This window comes from Rhinopithecus bieti, unplaced genomic scaffold (assembly GCF_001698545.2).
Source record: "Rhinopithecus bieti isolate Rb0 unplaced genomic scaffold, ASM169854v2 scaffold_51780, whole genome shotgun sequence".
NCBI classification, from domain to species: Eukaryota; Metazoa; Chordata; class Mammalia; order Primates; family Cercopithecidae; genus Rhinopithecus; species Rhinopithecus bieti.
This window is the reverse complement of record NW_016820879.1, coordinates 432,987-452,792: the sequence shown is the minus strand read 5'-3', so window position 1 is coordinate 452,792 and position 19,806 is coordinate 432,987. Positions and strand designations below refer to the sequence as shown.

Genomic DNA, 19,806 nt, shown 5'->3' with positions numbered 1-19,806 from the left:
AATCCTCAGCAATGGCGTGCACCCCTCCCCCAGCCTTGCTGCTGTCTTGCTGTTAGTTGGCAGACTGCTGTGCTAGCAATGAGGGAGGCTCCGTGGGCGTGGGACCCTCCCAGCCAGGTGTGGGATATAATCTCCTGGTGTGCCCGTTTGCTTAAAGTGCAGTATTGGGGTGGGAGTTACCCGATTTTCCAGGTGTTGTGTGTCTCTGTTCCCCTGGCTAGGAAAAGGGATTCCCTTCCCCTTGCGCTTCCCAGGTGAGGCGATGCCTCGCCCTGCTTCAACTCTCGCTGGTCGGGCTGCAGCAGCTGACCAGCACCGATTGTCCGGCCCTCCCTAGTGAGATGACCCCAGTACCTCAGTTGAAAATGCAGAAATCACCGGTCTACTGTGTCGCTCGCGCTGGGAGTTGGAGACTGGAGCTGTTCCTATTCGGCCATCTTGCTTCGCCCCGATGCTAGTTTCTTTTGCTGTGCAGAAGCTCTTTAGTTTAGTTAGATAGCTTTTGTCCATTTTTGCTTTTGTTACAATTGCTTTTGATGCTTTTGTCATGAAATCTTTGCCGGTGCCTATATCCTGAATGGTTGGATGAGATTTCCTTCTAGGATTTTTATACTTTTGGGTTTTACATTGAATGAGTCTTTAACCTATCTTGAATTAATTTTTGTATAAGGCATAAGGAAGGGGTCCAATTTCAGTTTTCTGCTTATGGCTAGCCAGTTTTCCGCTTATGGCTAGCCAGTTTTCCCGGCAGCGTTTATTAAATAGGGAATCCTTTTCCCATTCCTTGTTTTTGTCAGGTGTGTCAAAGATCAGATGGTTGTAGATTTGCGGTCTTATTTCTGAGATCTCTATTCTGTTCTATTGGTCCATGTGTCTATTTTTGTACCATTACCATGTTGTTTCGGTTCCTGTTGCCCTGTAGTATCGTTTGAAGTTGGGTAGTGTGATGCCACTGACTTTGTTTTTTTTGCTTAGGATTGTCTTGGCTATATGGGTTCTTTTTTGGTTCCATATGAATTTTAATGTAGTTTTTTCTAAACCTGTGAAGAATGTTAATGGTAGTTTAATGGGAATAGCATTGAATCTATAAATTACTTTGGGCAGTATGGCCCTTTTCGTGATATTGATTCTTTCTATCCATGATGTAATGTTTTTTCAATTGTCTTTGCCCTCTCTTATTTTCTTGAGCAGTGGTTTGTAGTTTTCTTGAAGAGGTCCTTCACTCCTTCACTTCCCTTGTTAGCTGTATTCCTAGGCATTTTATTCTTTTCGTAGCATTTGTGAATGGGAGTTCATTCATGATTGGGCTTTTTGCTCGTCTATTGTTGGTGTTTGGGAGTGGTTGCAATTTTTGCAATTCATTTTGTATCCTGAGACTTTGCTGAAGTTGCATATCAGTTTAGAAAGCTTTTGGGCTGTCACAGTGGGGTTTTCTAGATACAGAATCATGTCATCTGCAAACAGAGACAGTTTGACTTCCTCTCTTCCCATTTGAATACCCTTTGTTTCTTTGTTTTGCCTGACTGCCGTGGCCAGAACTTCCAATACTATGTTCAATAGAAGTGGTGAGAGAGGGCATCCTTGTCTTGTGCCAGTTTTCAAGGGAAATGCTTCCAGCTTTTGCCCATTCAGTATGATATTGGCTGTGGGTTTGTCATAAATGGCTCATTATTTTGAGGTATGTTCAGTCAACACCTAGTTTATTGAGAGTTTTTAACATGAAGGGATGTTGAATTTTATCGAAGGCCTCTTCTGTGTCTGTTGAGATAATCATGTTTTTTTTGTCTTTAGTTCTGTTTATGTGATGAATTCGATTTATTGATTTATGTATGTTGAACCAGCCTTGCATTCTGGGGATGAAGCTGACTTGATCGTAGTGGATAAGCTTTATGAATGTGCTGCTGTATTCAGTTTGCCAGTATTTTATTGAGGAGTTTGTTTGTCTGTTTGAGACAGAGTTTTGCTCTTGTTGCTCAGGCTGGAGTGCAATGGCACGACCTTGGTTCACTGCAACCTCCACCTCCCAGTTATTAAATTTCCCTCTTAACACTGCTGTAGCTACATCCCAGAGACTCTGTGTGTTGTCTCTTTGTTCTCATTGGTTTCAAAGAACTTCTTGATTTCTGCCTTAATTTCATTATTTACCCAGGAGTCGTTCAGGAGCAGATTGTTCAATTTCCATGTAGTTTTGTGTTTTGAGTGGGTTTCTTTATCTTGAGTTATAATTTGATTGTGCTATTTTCTGAGAGCCTGTTATGATTTCAGTTCTTTTGTATTTGCTGAGGAGTGTTTTACTTCCAAGTACGTGATCGATTTTACAGTAAGTGCTATGTGTCGCCAAGAAGAATATATATTCTCTTGTTTTTTGGTGGAGAGTTCTGTAGATATTTATCAGGTCCACTTGATCCAGAGCTGAGTTCACGTCCCGAGTATCCTTATTAATTTTGTCTTGATGATCTGTCTAATAATGACAGTGGGGTGATAAGTCTCCCACTATTATTGTATGAGAGTCTAAGTGTCTTTGTAGGTCTCTAAGAGCTTGTTTTATGAATCTGGGTGCTCCTGTATTAGGTGCATATATATTTAGGATAGTTAACTCTTCTCATTGAATTGAACCCTTTACCATTACGTAATGCCCCTCTTTGTCTTTTCTGATCTCTGTTGGTTTAAAGTCTATTTTGTCGGAAACTAGGATTGCAGCTCCTGCTTTTTTCTGCTTTCCATTTGCTTGGTATATTTTCCTCCATTCCTTTATTTTGAGCCTATGTGTGTCTTTGCATGTGAGATGAGTCTCTTAAATGCAACACACTGATGTGTCTTGACTCTATCCAACTTGCCATTCTGTGTCTTTTAATTGGGGGCATTTAGCCCATTTACATTTAAGGTTAATATTGTTATCTGTGAATTTGATCCTGTTATGATGGTAGCTGGTTATTTATCAGACTTAGTGATGTAGTTGTTTTTTGGTGTCATTGGTCTTTGTACTTCAGTGTGTTTTTGCAGTGGCTAGTAGTGGTTTTTCCTTTCGATATTTAGTGCTTCCTTCAGGAGCTCTTGCGAGGTAGGCCTGGTGGTGACTAATTCCCTCAGCAGTTGCTTGTCTGAAAAGGATTTTATTTTTCCTTAGCTTATGAAGCTTAGTTCGGCTGGATATGAAATTCTGGGTTGGAAATCCTTTTCTTTAAGAATGTTGAATATTGGCCCCCAATCTCTTCTCACTGGTAGAGTTTCTGCTGAGAAGTTTGCTGCTAGTCTAATGGGTTTCTCTTTGTAGGTGACCTCACCTTTCTCTCTGGCTGCTGTTAACTTTTTTTCCCTTCATTTTGACCTTGGTGAATTTGATGATTATGTGTCTTAGGGCTGATCATCTCATGGAGTATCTTACTGCGGTTCTTTGGATTTCATGAATTTGAATGTTTGCCTGTCAGGTTAGGGAAGTTCTCCTAGATGATATTGTGAAGTATGTTTTCCATCTTGATTCTATTCTCCCCATCTCTTTCAGGTAGCCCAGTCAGTTATAGGTTCAGTATTTCTACATAATCCCAAAGTTCATGGAGGTTTTGTTTGTTTCTTTTCATTCTTTTTTCTCTCATTTTGTCTGCCTGTCTTATTTCAGCAAGATAGTCTTTAAGTTCTGAAATTCTTTCCTCTGCTTGGTCAGCTTGGCTGTTGATACTTGTGGTTGCATTGTGATGTTCTCAGGTTGTGTTTTTCAACTCCCTTAGGTTATTTATGTTCCTTTCAAACCAATTTTTCTGGTTAACAGTTCCTGTAATGTTTTATCATGAATCTTAGCTTCTTTGTATTGGGTTAGAACATGCTCCTTTAGCTCGCTAAGTTAATTAGTACCCACCTTCTGAGGCCTGCTTGTGTCAGTTCATCCATCTCTGCCTCTGCCCAGTTCTGTGCTCTTCCTGGAGAGGTATTATGATCATATGGAGAAGAGGCACTTTGACTTTTTGAGTTTTCATTGTTTTTTCATTGATTCTTTCTCATCTTTGTGAGTTTATCTGGCTTTGATCTTTCAGTTTGCAAGGATCTTTTTGTTGGATGCTGTTATTGTTGCTTTCTGTTTGTTTGTTTGTTTGTTTTTCTTTTAACAGTCAGGCCCCTCTTCCATAGGGCTTCTGTGGTTTGCTGGGGGTCATTCCAGAACCTATTCACTTGAGTCCCTTCTGCACCTGGAGCTATCACCAGTGGAAGATGCAGAATAGCAACGATGGCTGCCTGATCCTTCCTCTGGCTGGGATCTTTGTCCCAGAGGGGCACCAACCTGATGTCAACAGGAATGCTCCTATATAAGGTGTCTGGCGACCCCTATTGGGGATCTCACCCAGTCTGGAGGCAGGGTATCTGGGACGTGCTTAATGAAGCATTCTAGCTGCCCCTTGGCAGAGCAGGTGTGCTGTGCTGCGGGGAATCCCACTCATCTGGACTGCCCGGATTCCTCAGAGCTAGCAGAGGGAAAGTCTAAGTCTGCTAATCTGTGAAGACTGTGGCCGCCTCTCCCACTAGAGGCTCAGTCCCAGGGACATCAGAGTTCTGTCCCTAAACCCCTGGCTGCAGTTGCCAAAATTCCTGCAGGAAGGCCCTACCCAGTGAGGAGGGATGGGTTAGGGTTCCGCCTGAAGAGGCAGTCTAGCCATGATCTGCCATAGCCATAGCCACTGTGTGTGCTGTGGGGAATTCCGTCTGGGTCCAAACCATCTAGTCTTCCTGGCACTGGCAGGGGAAGAGTGGCAGACTGGAGCTGCAGTGATGGCTGCCGCCCCTTGCTCCTGCCCCCAGGAACTCAGGTATCTTAGGCAGCAGGCAGCCGCAGTGATGATGGCCACGCCTTCCACTAGGAAGTTGGTAGCTGTAGGTAGTCGCCAACCCATTGGCTGCTGAGAGGCCACCAAGAGGCTGCCAAGAATCTGGACAGCTCTGCACTTGGGACCCAAGGCCCTGGTGGCATGGGCTCATGAGGGGGATCTTCTGATCTGTTGGTAGCACAGATCCGTGGAAAACATGTGGTTTCCTAGGCAGAGTAGCTCCATCACTCACCATTTCCCTTGGCTGGTGGTAGGAGCTCCCCTTACCCTGTGTGGCTCCCAGGTGGGCGGTTGCACCACCCTGCTTTTCCTTGCTCTCTGTGGGTTGTGCCAGCTGCCTAGTCAGTCCCAATGAGAGAACTTGGATACCTCAGTTGCCAGTGCAGGATTCACTCATTGTTTTCGTTCTTCTTGGTGGGGGGCCTCCAACCACAGCTGTTTCTAGTTGACCATCTTGGCCCACCCTGTTTTTCTTTACTTATTTTCAAATGAGGAAAGGTGTAGATAAATTCATTGCTTTCCACTGTTTCAGATGTGTGAGTTTTGTGAGCTTTGCTTGCTTTTTATATTTGCAACATTGGTGTACATACCATCACTTCTACTTTTCTGAGGGTGGTGTGGGGAGATAGAGAGAAATAAACATATCTGCATAGTGTAAGATTATGCTTCATTTCCACTTATTGAGAGCATGCCCAGAAAATAGCATGAGATGGTAGAGAAAATGTACTTTTCCCAGGTTGATTTTTAATTAGCAAAGCATCGTAATAGTATGAGCATCTCCCTACCCTTCAGTGTATGTGTGTGTGTGTGTTTGTTTTTTTTTTTTTTTTTTTTTTTTTTTTTTTTTTGATGGAGTCTGGCTCTGTCGCCCAGGTTGGAGAGCAGTGGTGTGATCTTGGCTCAGGTTCAAGTGATTCCTCTGCCTCAGCCTCAAGTGATTCCTCTGCCTCAGCCTCCTGAGTAGCTGGGACTACAGGTACATACTACCACGCCCAGCTGATTTTTGTAATTTTAGTAGAGACGGGGTTTCACTGTTGGTCAGGCTGGTCTTGAACTCCTGACCTCAGGCGATCCACCTGCCTTGGCCTCTAAAGTACTGGGATTACAGATGTGAGCCACTGCGCCCTGCCTAGTGTGTTTCTTATGACTAAAGATACGTATATTTTGTTGTACATTATCCTTAAATGAAGACCAGCTACTGATTCTATATCTTCTCATTAAGAAATACCAGATGTCTACTAACATTGGAATATACATAAATTTGCTATGTTTTAATACTATATTGAAAGATAATTTGTTTTATCTTCATCATGTCTCCTTTCTAAATGCGACATTTTTTTAGGCCTCCTGGCTAACATGTCTTAACTATGATGGAATTTTCTCCTGCCCTGTTGCGTATTTCCTTTGATGATTTTTGCTAATGTTATTAGTGAAAAATGGCAATGATCATCATGCGTGATTACTATGGGTCTTTTTTCCCCTCCTCTTGTATTACATTTCCTGAAGGCATTGTGCCATTATTGGTTCTCTTCTCTCCCTTTCCCCGTTTTTGACTGCTATTTTCTGCATGTTTCAGTTTTTTGAATTGTTACAGGAAAATGGTGTATATCCATGTATCTGTATGGATGCAGGGGGTGTAGTTGTGGTTTGAGAACATTAATGTTCTAAATCTCTAAGAAGCAGAACTCCTTCCTCCCATACTAATTTTCGTCCATATTCAACAACTGTCTCCGTTATCTCTTATTCCTTCTTTCTTTTAAGACTTATGTGAATGAATGACTAGTTTAAAGTTATAGGTAAAAAAAGTTCCATTAAGAAATACAATCTTCAAAATATTATATAAGTACAATCAGCCTTTCATATCCATGGATTCCATATTCATGGATTCAACCAGTCACAGATTGAAAATATCAGGGAAAAAAAATGAGTGGTTGCATCTGTACCGAATGTGTATAACATGTACAGACTTTTTCTTGTCATTATTCCCTAAACAATACAGTATAACATTGTTTGCATAGCATGTACTTTGTATTAGGTATTGTAAGTAATCTAGAGATGACTTAAAGTATTTGGGAGGATGTGCATAGATTATATGCAAAACTATATCATTTTGTATAAGGGACTTGAGCATCTGTAAATTTTCATAATCAAAATGGGTCTTGAAACCATTCTCCCATAGATACCAAGAGACTACTGTTTATAGTATATTTTGATGTAATAGTGCTTTATAAATGTTTCTCTGTTCAAATTAAGTATGCAAAAGATTTCCCAGCTTGTATAATCTGTATCACACAGGATTCACTACCACAGCAATCTGGAAACCTCTGTCTCAGAGGTGTGGTTCTCCTAGACTCTTAGTGCCGTCATTACCACCACCAGTTCATTTGTCCTCCTGCTTATCAGTTTCATCGTGGGTAGGTTGGAAGGACTGGATTTTTCTTGTGACTTTCTGACTTTTTTTTAACCTCATCAGTTCCTTCAAGCTGAGTTAGAGGAGTCACAAGAATCCCAGCCCAGGACCCTGAGGTTACAAATTAGAATTGGCAGTTGTGCTTTAAGGAACTTTGGTTTGAAAACTTAAATTTGCCCTTTGGGATTCTTTTTAATAAATTTAAAGTTCTGTATAATAATATAAAATGAAAGGTTGACATACCCTTTGTTCAAAACTGTTTAATAACTATAGTTGACCTTACCACTTGTTAATTCTTAAAACTTAAGTGTTTACTTAATTTAAATAAAAGGTGGTACTATGTATATCCACGGTTTTTATTACTATCAAGCTACAAAAGAAAATTAATATGTGTTTGGCTTTGAAAGTCATAGTCGTCGTATCAATACTTTCTCTATGTATGTGATAAATATTAAGTACTTCATTATTTCTTTTATTAATAAGTTTGCTTGCAGTACAAATAATAGTTGAAAAATAGGATGCCAGTCTGTAACCTTAGATGAACACAGTTATTTAACTGAGATGATCTTTATCCATACTTTTCTCTATTTATTGCTTGCTTTGCACAGGAAGGAACTGCAGGAGCTGCAGAATCTTTACAAACAGAACAGTACACATACAGCCCAGCAAGCAGAGCTGATCCAGCAGCTTCAGGTTCTCAATATGGACACACAAAAAGTACTGAGAAATCAGGAAGATGTTCACACAGCTGAAAGTATATCATATCAAAAAGTATGCTTTTATTCTGTAATAAAAATGTAAATGTTTATGTATGAACTTATGGACATACAGAGAATTTATATTTTTTCACATTTCAGCATTTCATTATTACTTCCTTTTACATATGTTTCCTCAGACTTTGGAAGTGAAGGGATGGTTCAATTTGGTAACATTTAAAATTTTGTGAATTTTCTTTATGGTAATTAGAGCTGAATCATTTAAAATATAGACACAGATTTGCTCTGTAAGGTATTATTTTTATAAATTGGCATTCAGATAGCTGCAGTGAAACATACTAGGAGTATAGTCTTAAAACTGGAAAGGATTTGGGGAATGGAATTCCTTGGCCTGCTCTTACAAGAAATTATTTTGTCAAGTATGATTCTAGTTTATGACTTGAGGCAAACTTTCATTGTAAAATTTGTACATTATTTTTGGACAAATCTTCACAAATACAAAGGGGATTGCTGAGGAGGTCTTTAGGATCAATATTTTCCAGGATTTTCTCTGTTTATTTTGTGTGTTTCTGTTCAGTAGTCTTTTACTTTACAGTTGTTGTAGGAGCTTTTTGAGAAGGTTTAGCCAAGTATTTAGGTGTGGTAACTGACTCAGCAGCAATAATTTTATCTAATAATTATTAAAAAAAATACCTTTATTGCCAGGCACGGTAGCTCATACCTGTAATCCCAGCACTTTGGGAGGCCGAGATAGGCAAATCACAAGGTCAAGAGATCGAGAACATCCTGGCCAATATGATGAAACCCTGTTTCTACTAAAAATACAAAAGGTTAACTGGGCATATTGGTGCATGCCTGTAGTTCCAGCTACTTGGGAGGCTGCAGCAGGAGAATCACTTGAACCTGGGAGGCGGAGGTTGCAGTGAGCCAAGATCATGCCACTGCATTCCAGCCTGGCGACAGAGCAAGACAATGACTGAAAAAAAAAAAAAAGAAACCTTTATTGAGTTCTTCATATGTTTTGTGTAGTGTGCTAAATTATTTATATAAATAACTTAGTTTATATAGTGTTATTCTCATTTAATAATACTAGTTGAGGCAAGTGAGGCTTAGAGAGGTTAAATAATACAGTTCATTTTATCCCTCCAAAATTATTGGATTTTTACTTTTGATCTTACTTTTCTAAAAAAATCACTGTGAAAATCCAATATCTGTAATTAACATGAAATAAATTACTTTAAAACTTAAACACGTTTTTTAAATGATGCTTTGTAACAGTGGTTTTCAGTGTGTATTTTGTGTTCCCTTTGCGTTTTGCCAAGGACCTAGATGATAGCAAGCAGGAAGATACAGTCTATTCTCTCCACTTCAGCTAGAGCAGTGCTGTCTTTTTGTTTTATGGGGTGGCATTGCCCACTGTGTTTTTTGTTTCTAAACCAGGTTCCATTGCTAAAATGATTTGAAACACTATACTTTATTAATACTTGTTAATTGTTATTAATACTAATTAATCGTTTTCTCTTTTTCCCCCATTGATGACTTTCTGTTGCTTGAAACATTTTTTTTCTGTTGTTTGAAACATTTTTTTTTCCCCTCTTGGCTTCCAGTGTACTATAATTGGGTGGTTTTCTTCCTTCAGTTTCTAGCTGTCCCTTTTAAATTTCTTTCTGGTCCTACCCAGTCTCCATGTCCTGTAAGTGTTAAAATGTCCCAGGCCTCACTCTTAGGATCTCTCCCTTTTTTTTCTGTTTATACTCACACCCTAAGTGATTTTATCTAATCACCTTAACTTTCAAAATTATACTACAGGTTGAATATCCCTTATCTGAAATGCTTGGAACCGGAAACCTGAAGTGTTTCACATTTTGAGCTTTTGAGATTTTGGAGTATTTGCATTACATTTACTGACTGAGCATCCCAAAGCTGAAAATTTGAAATCTGGAATGCTCCAATGAGCATTTCCTTTGAGCATCATACTGGTGCTCAAAAATATTTAGGATTTTGGAGCATTTCAGATTTTGGGATTTGGATGCTCTACCTGTGTCTATAGGCTGATGATTCCCAAATTTGTAAATTTGTTTATCTACCTTGGATCTCTTTGGTGTACTCTAGGAAAGACTATAGCTAATTGCCTACTTAATATCTCTTCACTTGGATACGTAATGGGCATCTCACACTGAAAGTGTTTGAAACAAAGCTGTTGCCTTTTATGTTTTCAATACAGGTACAGAATTTGACTACTTCCTATCACCTTGCTGTCACCATTCTGTCCAGGCCACTATCATGTATTACCTGAATTATTGCAATAACTTGCAGGTTTCTTTGTTCTGATATTAAGCCTTTAGACATAGGTGCCAGGATATTGTTGCCAAATATTTGTGAGTCAAATCAGATCACTGCTCTCTTCAAGTCTCTCCAATGGTTTCCCAGACCATTAAAAATAAAAAAACCTAAGTTCTTACTACAACCTGTGGGACCCTACATGTTCTGACTACATTACCTTTCTGATCTCATCTTTGCCTTCTCTTTTTATTCACTCCAGCAACACAGACCATGTTGTTGTTCCTTGAACATAACAGGTATTTAACCTTTAAAGGTATACTTTCTTCCAGTGGCTGAAAGTTTTCCCACCCAGTTTTCTGCATAGATACCATTTTACTTCCTTTATTCTACAACTTTTACAGTTTAAAATTAGTTGATAGCAGACATTAAATGGCAGAAGTGATAAAAGAATGATGTATGTTGTCATAGTAGTAGAGGGTAATATGGGAGCATAACTGGGGGCCTGTTCCAAGACTAAGGATAAAGAAAACTCTCCTTGTTGATATCATACCAGTTATACTTTGCTGAGAAGATAAGATATCAAAGAGACAAATTAATTTCTAATAACTTTTCTAAATGAACTCTAGTTCAAACCATAAATTCCCTAGTGTATATGTCTTTACTAAATTTGCAGAAGTAGAGCTTATATGCCCCTATTTGGCGAATTTGCCATCAACTAAATTGTAATCTGGGGTACATTTTGAAACCTTAAACACTTTTCTTCTAGGATTCTGTTTATCCCTTCTAAGAATCATTATAGAAAATGAGAGATGTAAATGTTGGGGGTATGTTGTGTTTGTGAATAGTATTGAGGCAGAAAAAAAAATAAAAGAGAACAAACTGAGATGTGCTAACCTAAAATCACTGGCTTACTTTTCCTTGTGTTTAGTCTATTTTTTGCCATTTCTTTCTCTAGATTGAATTTCATTTTTCTTTTATTTTTGTTTCTCAAACATTACCTTGGGGAGCGTGGGAGCAGGGGGTTCACTGATACTTAATTTTATACTCACTTTGAAGTTGTACCTCCCAGTGTAGTATTTTAATTTTGAAATTATTTTAGATGCTTGTAGTTGTTCATACAGTTTTCATTAGTATCCTCAACTAGACTCAATTTGAAAATATTTTCCTTATTTATTTATTCTTTATAAATTTTGTCTACAGTTAGTAGACATTACAGTTGTTTTGGTAGCTATATATAGTTATTTTAAAAAGCAAAGTCTTTTATAATTCCATCTCCCAGAGGCAAATACTGTGAACATTTTGAATATTTCAGTTTTAAAAATGCATCTTAACATATCTGTAGGCACACTAATATTTTCACTTTAACATTATATTTTTAAAAATCATAACATATAACTATTTTAGATGGTCATATAATTTTTCTAGTGTTGGTTATATATGTTATTTGTTTACTCTTGTAAATAAAGCTGCAATAAACATTTCTTTGTCAGTTCAGACTATTACTATTCATTAGAGTGGATTAACTGCACATATGTACACACACACACACACACGTGCACACGCACACACTGACCTACCCACCCAGGGAAGACTTCCTTTTATGAAGCTATAACATCATATTAACCATGTGCAATTCACTTTTTTTGCTTGTTTGTTTTTTGACAGGGCCTCACTCTGTCGCCTAGGCTGGAGTACAGTGGCCCGATCTCGACTCACTGCAACCTCCACCTCCCAGGTTCAAGCAATTCCCCCACCTCAGCCTCCCCAGTAGCTGGGACTACAGGCACGTGCCACCACACTCAGCTAATTTTTGTACTTTTCGATAGAGACGGAGTTTCACAATGTTGACCAGGCTGGTCTCAAACTCCTTACCTTAGGTGATCCACCAGCTTCAGTCTCCCAAAGTGCTGGGATTATAGGTGTGAGCCACTGCGACTGGCCCAATTCACTTTTAATTAGTTCATACATAACATATCCTTTTAAAATTATCCTGTAATAAGTATGTATGGGGGTCATGGATTCTAAGGGGACCTGCCTACTACATGATCAGTAAATGTCAAGTTACTGAACCTTGAGACATTGCATGCTATGCTGTCCCGCTTTGGATAATGCAATTTAAAAATCATAATTGTATTTTAAAACTTTATAGTGATGTTTCTATTTTAATTTAAATATTACTCCATTTAATGTTTGACTTTGGGTGGATGAATGGTTCTGCAGTGGTGAAAAATGTGGAGAAACAAAATACGAGTGAGAAGTCCTTCCAGTTAGATCACACTTATAAAGACAGAATGTAAAATTGTACTATAAGCCAGGGAGAATCTGAGTTTCCATTTACACAAATTATTTCAGAAATGTATTATGTAAATCGAGATAAAAATGTAAGTTGCTCCTAGTAACCATATAATAATAATAGTTAATATGTTTTAGCTTATTGTGTATCACGCACTGGCAATAGGGCTTTTGCCTTATTGTTTTAAGCCTCGCACCAACCTGATGTGGTATTGTTATTTTTATCCCTGTTTTATAGATCAGGTAACTGAAGCTTAGAGTGTTGTCCAGAGTCAAGCAGCTACCCGTGTAGAATTCAGATCTAGGTAATCTTCGGTCCAGAATGCAATTCTTAAACTTTATTATAAAGCCCACAGTATAGTCAGTTGTAAATGGAAAGATGAGATCTTATCCTTAAAAGCCTCGGTAAACAGATTCTACAAACTTGCATTATCCATTCTCATCCAAATTTTTTCAACACCTAATAATTTCTAATGTTGGAATATTTGTCCTGATATCTAAGTTAAATGTTATTCAAAAGATTTCATTGCATTCTTTTTGGTGACCAGAGTATAGCAGTTACCTTTCTCTTTGAAAAGGGCTTCCATCATTATTCTCTAGCCATTGTTCCTCCTGATTGTATCCATTTGGTTTCTTTTATCTTGCTATTACATCACACTTTAACTTTTTGAGCTTCTGAAGATTTTTTACTAACGCTATTTTTTCTCCTCACAAATGTACTAGTTGTGTAGTGCAGGATTTTAAAATTTGGGAATGATCACATTGCCTTATTTGTCAGGTGTGCTATTGTTCAGACTTTAGTATTCATTTATATCAGATTATTCATTTTTATTCTGGAGCATTATATGTATTGTCTTTATTCCTTGTCTACACATATTTTTAGATTGTTTTCCAATTTGAATAATCATCCTTGCAATAATGAGATGAAATTATTTACTCAAAATTTCAAACATATTTTCACATAGGTTCATTTTAATATTTTTGAATAATAATTGGGATTTAGCTCTAAGACTTAGATGAGCTGAATTAAAAATATTACACTAACAATTTGTCTTCAATTCATATTAAACTTCTTTAAGAATCAGATCTTAGTTTACTGTTTCTAATGAAGTTTGTTTCCTCTGTTCTCTCTCTCATTTCTTCAACCCTTTTCCTTGCCCTTCCATTCCCCATTCTTTCTCTCATTTATTAAGTAGATTTGTATCATAATACCTGTTTAATTATTTGAAAAGATAAAAACAGTTGTCCCAAGTGGTAGGATGTGGGAATTGAGGAGGGGAGACAAAGGTGAAGAAAGAAAATTGAAAAAGGTTTTGAGCACAGAGGTGAGTCATACTGTCCCAGAGCTCTCTGTAACGAATCATCAGTGTCATACACAAGTCTACCAAACACATAGTGTGGAAGGGTTTTCCAGGAGAAAACACTTACCAAGATACATAAAAGTAATCTAATGTGTTCTCTTCCTCTGAGCATGTAGCCTTTCATATAATTTTTAATATTTTTGTATGTCTGCACATCATTTATATATGTGTATGATTTAAATATTGATAGGGAATTATATCAGCATTTATGATTTCTAGACCATCAAACATGGTTGGGGTACTAACATGTATTTTATAACTTTTGTTATAATAAAATAAAATAAAATAGCAGTACAACAATAAAAATTAATACAAAAAGTATAATAACGGTTTACATAGTGTTTACATTGTAACCACTGGGTAAATTCCATCTTATAAGTAATCCAGAGATGGTTTAAAGTGTACAGGAGGATGTACATAGGTTATAAGCAAATACTGTGCCATTTTATATAAGGCACTTGTGCATTTGCAGGTTTTTGTTGTCCACTTGGGTCCTGGAAGCAATCTTGTGGATACTGAGGGAATGCTGTAGTATATTTACTAAATTTGGACGATTTCAATTCTTAAATTAGTATAATTGGGTAACAGAACATACATATTTTCAAAATTGTTAAGATACATAAGATATCATTTACTTGTTTAACACTAATAAAATACTTGAAAAGGGGCTCTTCAGTCTAGACCCCTGAAAATTAAAGGAGCTGGAGTATGAAGTCTTATTTCTAACTTGCTTTCTGTGCCCTGGAGATCCTTTTAACATTTTTCACTTTAATTTCTTCAATAGAAAATAGCATGAAGAATAGTAAGGATAATATATTGCTTATGAATTATAATGATTGATACTTCTAAAGCATATAATGTAATACATAATTACATTTTTATAGGCCAGAATCTTACAAAAAAATTCTGATCCATTCGAACTTTTTGGATTATTAGAGGAAAGAAATTATAGAGAAAAGAGCCTCTCTGAAAACTGTTGTAGGAATGTTCTTACTAATAGGGAAGAAGATAACTCAGTATGCCTAAAGCAATGCAGATGAATAGAATTTATCATATTGCCTAATTTACTCACTTGAGCACTGTTTTGCTTTTTTTGTGTTTTTTGTTTTTGTTTTTTTTTTTACTCTACTCTTATTAATGGAATGAGAATAAGATGCAATCTATCCAGGGCACTGGAACATCCTAAGCTTTTGCCTTCTTGCAGGATCTCCTAGAGAAATAAACATTTTATTACCCTGAGGTCTTGTCACCAAAAAACACTTTAGAAATAAAGCTAGATTTAACCTTGTTGAAGGCTGTTTTAACCAAGTTTACTGCTGGACTGAGGCCTAGAGTTAAAAATGGCTGGAGGACTATCTTTGCTTCCTGTACTCTAAGTTCACAACTGAGTGATCTCATTACTATTAAATACGTGAAATCCAGTCAGCCAATAAAGAAAACAGGCAAGTAGGAGATGTATGTTTGGAGTAAGCTAAGGAATAAGATAAGAGTTTGTTCCAAAACCTAGAGCAAAGCTGATCTAATTTGTTCTGGGCTTTCTCAGTTCTTTTTCACCTGCGGCTTGGAAGGATGGATATTCAGTGCAAGACAGAGTTTGTACCAGTGTAGTCTTACCCACCTAGTCATATCACATCAAGTCAGGGCAACTTCTGAATAGGAATGCACCTGCTTAAACTGCATGTCAGAGAGAGCAAAGTAGAGAACACAAGAAGAGTGCTATTAGTCGTCCTTTTTTTTTTTTTTTTTTTTTTGAGTTTGAGTCTCTCCTTGTCACCCAGGCCGGAATGCAATGGCGCGATCTCAGCTCACTGCAACCTCTGCCTCCTGGGTTCAAGCAATTCTCCTGCCTCAGCCTCCCGAGTAGCTAGGATTACAGGCATGCACCACCATGCCCGGCTAATTTTGTATTTTTAGTAGAGACGGGGTTTCTCCATGTTGGTCAGGCTGGTCTTGAACTCCCGATATCAGGTGATCCGCCGGCCTCGGTCTTCCAAAGTGCTGGGATTACGGGCATGAGCCAACGTGCTCGGCCAGTCCTCTATTTTATGAAGCAAGGCAGTAGTTAGATGAGAGGAGAAAAATTAAGATAGAGCCTTCTTCCGTGAATGAATTGGCCTAGAGCCTTATATTTGTGGAAGAAGGTACCAAGATGTGGCACCCAAGAGTAAGGTATGCCACATCCTTGGCACTAGAGGCCGGTAAATTGGTCCTCAATACTGACCATACCCTAGCATCATGCCTGTACCTTGGTCATTAGGACGGAAGGTATGTGGTTTTCTTTGTCAGCCCTTATCAGTGTCCATGAGATTCTCAAATTTTTGAAATATGTGAATTCTTTAATAATATTTTCTATTATTTACCTTAGAGGGATTAATTTGTACTGATGGGATAAATGTTGGGTAGTGTAAACAAAGCACCTGAGATTACAAAGTGGTTACATTTTCATTGAAAAAATGACTATGCAGTGAAGAGAAGACCCTCACTCATCATAGCTTCACTTCTCCCTAGCCAGGTTAGCTTTTGTGTCCAGGGTTTGCTTTTTTCTTGTCTACACTGAACCTAGTCATGAGAGCAGCAGCACAGTACAAGTAGGCACTCTGAACTCTTCATTGTCCCTGAAAGCTGGCAGGTTCCTACTCTTTCTTCCCTCCTAGACTATCTGATGGTATTAGCTGTGGAAAGGACATTGGACATGCTCCTTGGTATAAAGGTAATGGGAAGGGAAAATATAAATTGATATTCTAAATTTTTTTATAAATCATATAGGTAACATTTTTCTTTTAAAAAATTGCCTAGACTTTGGCTATAAATTGAAGTGGATTATTTTAAATATCTCCACAATAATATAGATAGATAATTTTATTTTTTTAAAGACAGTGTCTCCCCATGTCACCTAGACTGGAGTGCAATGGCACAGTCTTGGCTCACTGAAGCCTCGACCTCCTGGGCTCAAGTGATCCTCCCACCTTAGCCTTCCAAGTAGCTGGGAATACAGGTGCATGCTACCACGCCCAGGTAATTTTTTGTATTTTTTGGTAGAGACGGGGATTCGTCATATTGCCCAGGCTGGTCTTGAACTCGTGAGCTCAGGTGATCCGCCTGCCTTGACCTCCCAAAGTGCTGGGATTACAGGCATGAGCCACCATGCCCAGCCAGAGATACATTTTTTTTTTTTAATGAAAGATAAAAGATATATTGAGCTAATTATATGCCAGTGGAGTGGAACTTTGGAGGATCTTATTTTTGTGACAAATTATGTTTCAGGAGATGTATTAATGAAAGGTTTTACAAGCCTTTTAAATTTTAAATTTTAAATTTAAAACAGAGGTATAACATGCATACAGAAATGTACACAAATCCTAGGTTTCTAGGTGAACTAAAGCTTTACAATCTTTTATGTATGTAAGTTTCTTCCCATGAGGCAAGACAAACTGATAGAAGATGTTCTGTATCTTTAATTAAATGAGCAAAGCTAAAAACTTACCATAGCATCTACATAATTTTGAGATGTTACACTTGGGGGTTTTGTTCTTATTGTAAGATTTTACTGTTAGCCTTTAAAGCCACACACACACACACACACACACACACACACACACACACACACACATTTTCGCACTTAGGTCACTTTTCTAGTATCAGCCACAGATATACATACAGATTCTGTATGTAAATCAACTACCACAGATTGAATTATATCTCATTAAATCACAATTATACATTAGGATTTTCATTACCAAGCAAGTTCACAAGTACTGGAGGCATACCATTGTTAACCCTATATTACTCTCTGTATGATGGCACTTATATGTCGTGTTATCTCATAGTTTTAATAAACTTTTAAATTTATTTAATGCATATTGCCTTGACTTAAAAAGGTTTTAAAGTTTTCAGTAAGTCTTCAAAACATTGCTTCTATTTTTTCACACTGTTTAAGGTTTTCAGTAACTCCTTCAGAACAAGTCCATCCTCTTAATCCGATATTGAAGAGTCTTTACATTCTATCGACAGCATTACTGCTTGACTTTGTCTCTTACTAGTCCTCTGCTCTTCCTAGCAGTAGATAAATTATACTTAATAAGAATGTACAATTCAACATTAATTAACTCTTAATTAAATACTACTGATTTTGTTTCCTTTCCAGTGTATATATTAAGTCCAGTTAAACTGATATACCTTATGCTCCTTTCTGTCCCTTCCTATCGTTGTGCATAACTTTTTTCACATTTCTTCTATCTTTAGAATGACTTTTCGTTTTTGGTCAATTCCAATTATATTGTCATGGTTCAGTTCAGGTCATAATTCCCTCCATGATTAATATAGCTAGCTTAAAGTATTTTCTTCCTCAGAAATTTGGCCTTCTTTTCCTATATTACACTGGCTAATACTACATATTGCTTTTTTTTTTTTTTTTTACATATTTTCTAGTTATTATTATCAAATTTTAAATGTTAAATTAAATGTTTAAAATATTATTGTATAATTTAGTTAGTTTTTTTGTGTTTATATCTTCTTTCTCTCTCCGACTATTAAAATAACCTGAGGACAAGAACTATGTTTATACAATTCGTATACACACACACACACACACACACACACACACACATAGCTGTTTTGATTATTAATATAATTTGGATATATTTTTTGAAACAGCTTTACAATGAGTTACATATTTGTTTTGAAACCACAAAATCAAATGAAGCTATGCTCCGGCAAAGTGTTGTTAATCTTCAGGATCAGCTATTACAGAAAGAGCAAGAAAATGCTAAGTTAAAAGAAAAACTTCAGGAATCACAGGGAGCACCTCATCCTTTACCTCAAGAAAGTGATCCAGACTACTCAGCACAGGTGAGTGACATTTTCTAAAACTGTTATTCAGTGTAATATCAAATTAAATCTACAATTGACTAAAACATAAAACTTTAAATATATTTGCATTTATTGAAGTATAAGAAGTGTGCAGATAGTTTTGCATTATACTGTTTTTATACTGTTTGTAAGCATGGATATTACAATACAGATTCATATAGAAGTGCATGTAGAACTATGGGGTCTAGCAGATATAGTTATCGTGATGAAACATTTGGCTGATATACATTATTGAAAAGCAAATTAATAAGTCATGCCCATTTTGAGACTTTTTAACTGAATGAGCTAATGGAATAGAAAGAGTATCTAACAGTAAGTTTCATAAAGTACTTGCCATAATGCCTGGTATGTGGTACTTAATATCCAATAGTCCTAATTCTGCCACTACCTTGATACATGATTTTGGACAGGCCACATAACCTTTCTTACTATTTCCTGTGGTAAATGAAGGTAGTATAAATGTATAGATAAATATGTAGGATCTGGTTTCAAATAAACCTGAGATTAATTATAGCTCTGTGAGCTTTGTGAACTTAAACACATTTCTTAGCCCTTTTATTCAAAACTTTCTCATAAACAAAATGTTGATATTAATAGTATCTATGTCATAGAGTTTTATGAAGTTTAATGACATAGTGCCAGTAAAGTGCAGAGCTTAGCATATAGAAAATGTTAAATGGTACCTTTTAGATAATCTTCAGGGCAACTTTCAACTCTACACATCTTTAAAAAAATCTCTGTGAATTTATTTAAGTGTTTTAAGGCACTCATAGTTTTCTTTAAATTTTATAATGTATTAATTAAATTCAGAAATGGATTGTAATTTTGAACATGCCGCATTTGTCTTGCTAATTACTCAACCTTACAACAGTTTTTAAGATTGTACCATATTGTGTGTATTTTTTGGACTTCAGGTACATAATATTGGATCAATGATAAAATTTGTGTTATGACATACTATTGTATGCATATGACAATTTAATTTAATGGCTTTGTTTAGTTCTTTTATTATAATAAACACCCTTGGATCAACCACCTTATCCAAAGACTAGATCATTACA

At 37.0% G+C, this 19,806-nt stretch overlaps 1 protein-coding gene across 1 annotated transcript in view; it reads left to right on the top strand.

Moving 5' to 3' along the window:
- The window catches only part of LOC108520592 (centlein-like), a 296,774-nt gene that overhangs the window by 56,451 nt on the left and 220,517 nt on the right, over positions 1–19,806 (top strand). The window contains 2 exon segments of the mRNA XM_017860004.1: positions 7,833–7,995; positions 18,530–18,724. Coding sequence (XP_017715493.1) covers positions 7,833–7,995; positions 18,530–18,724 — 358 coding nt within the window.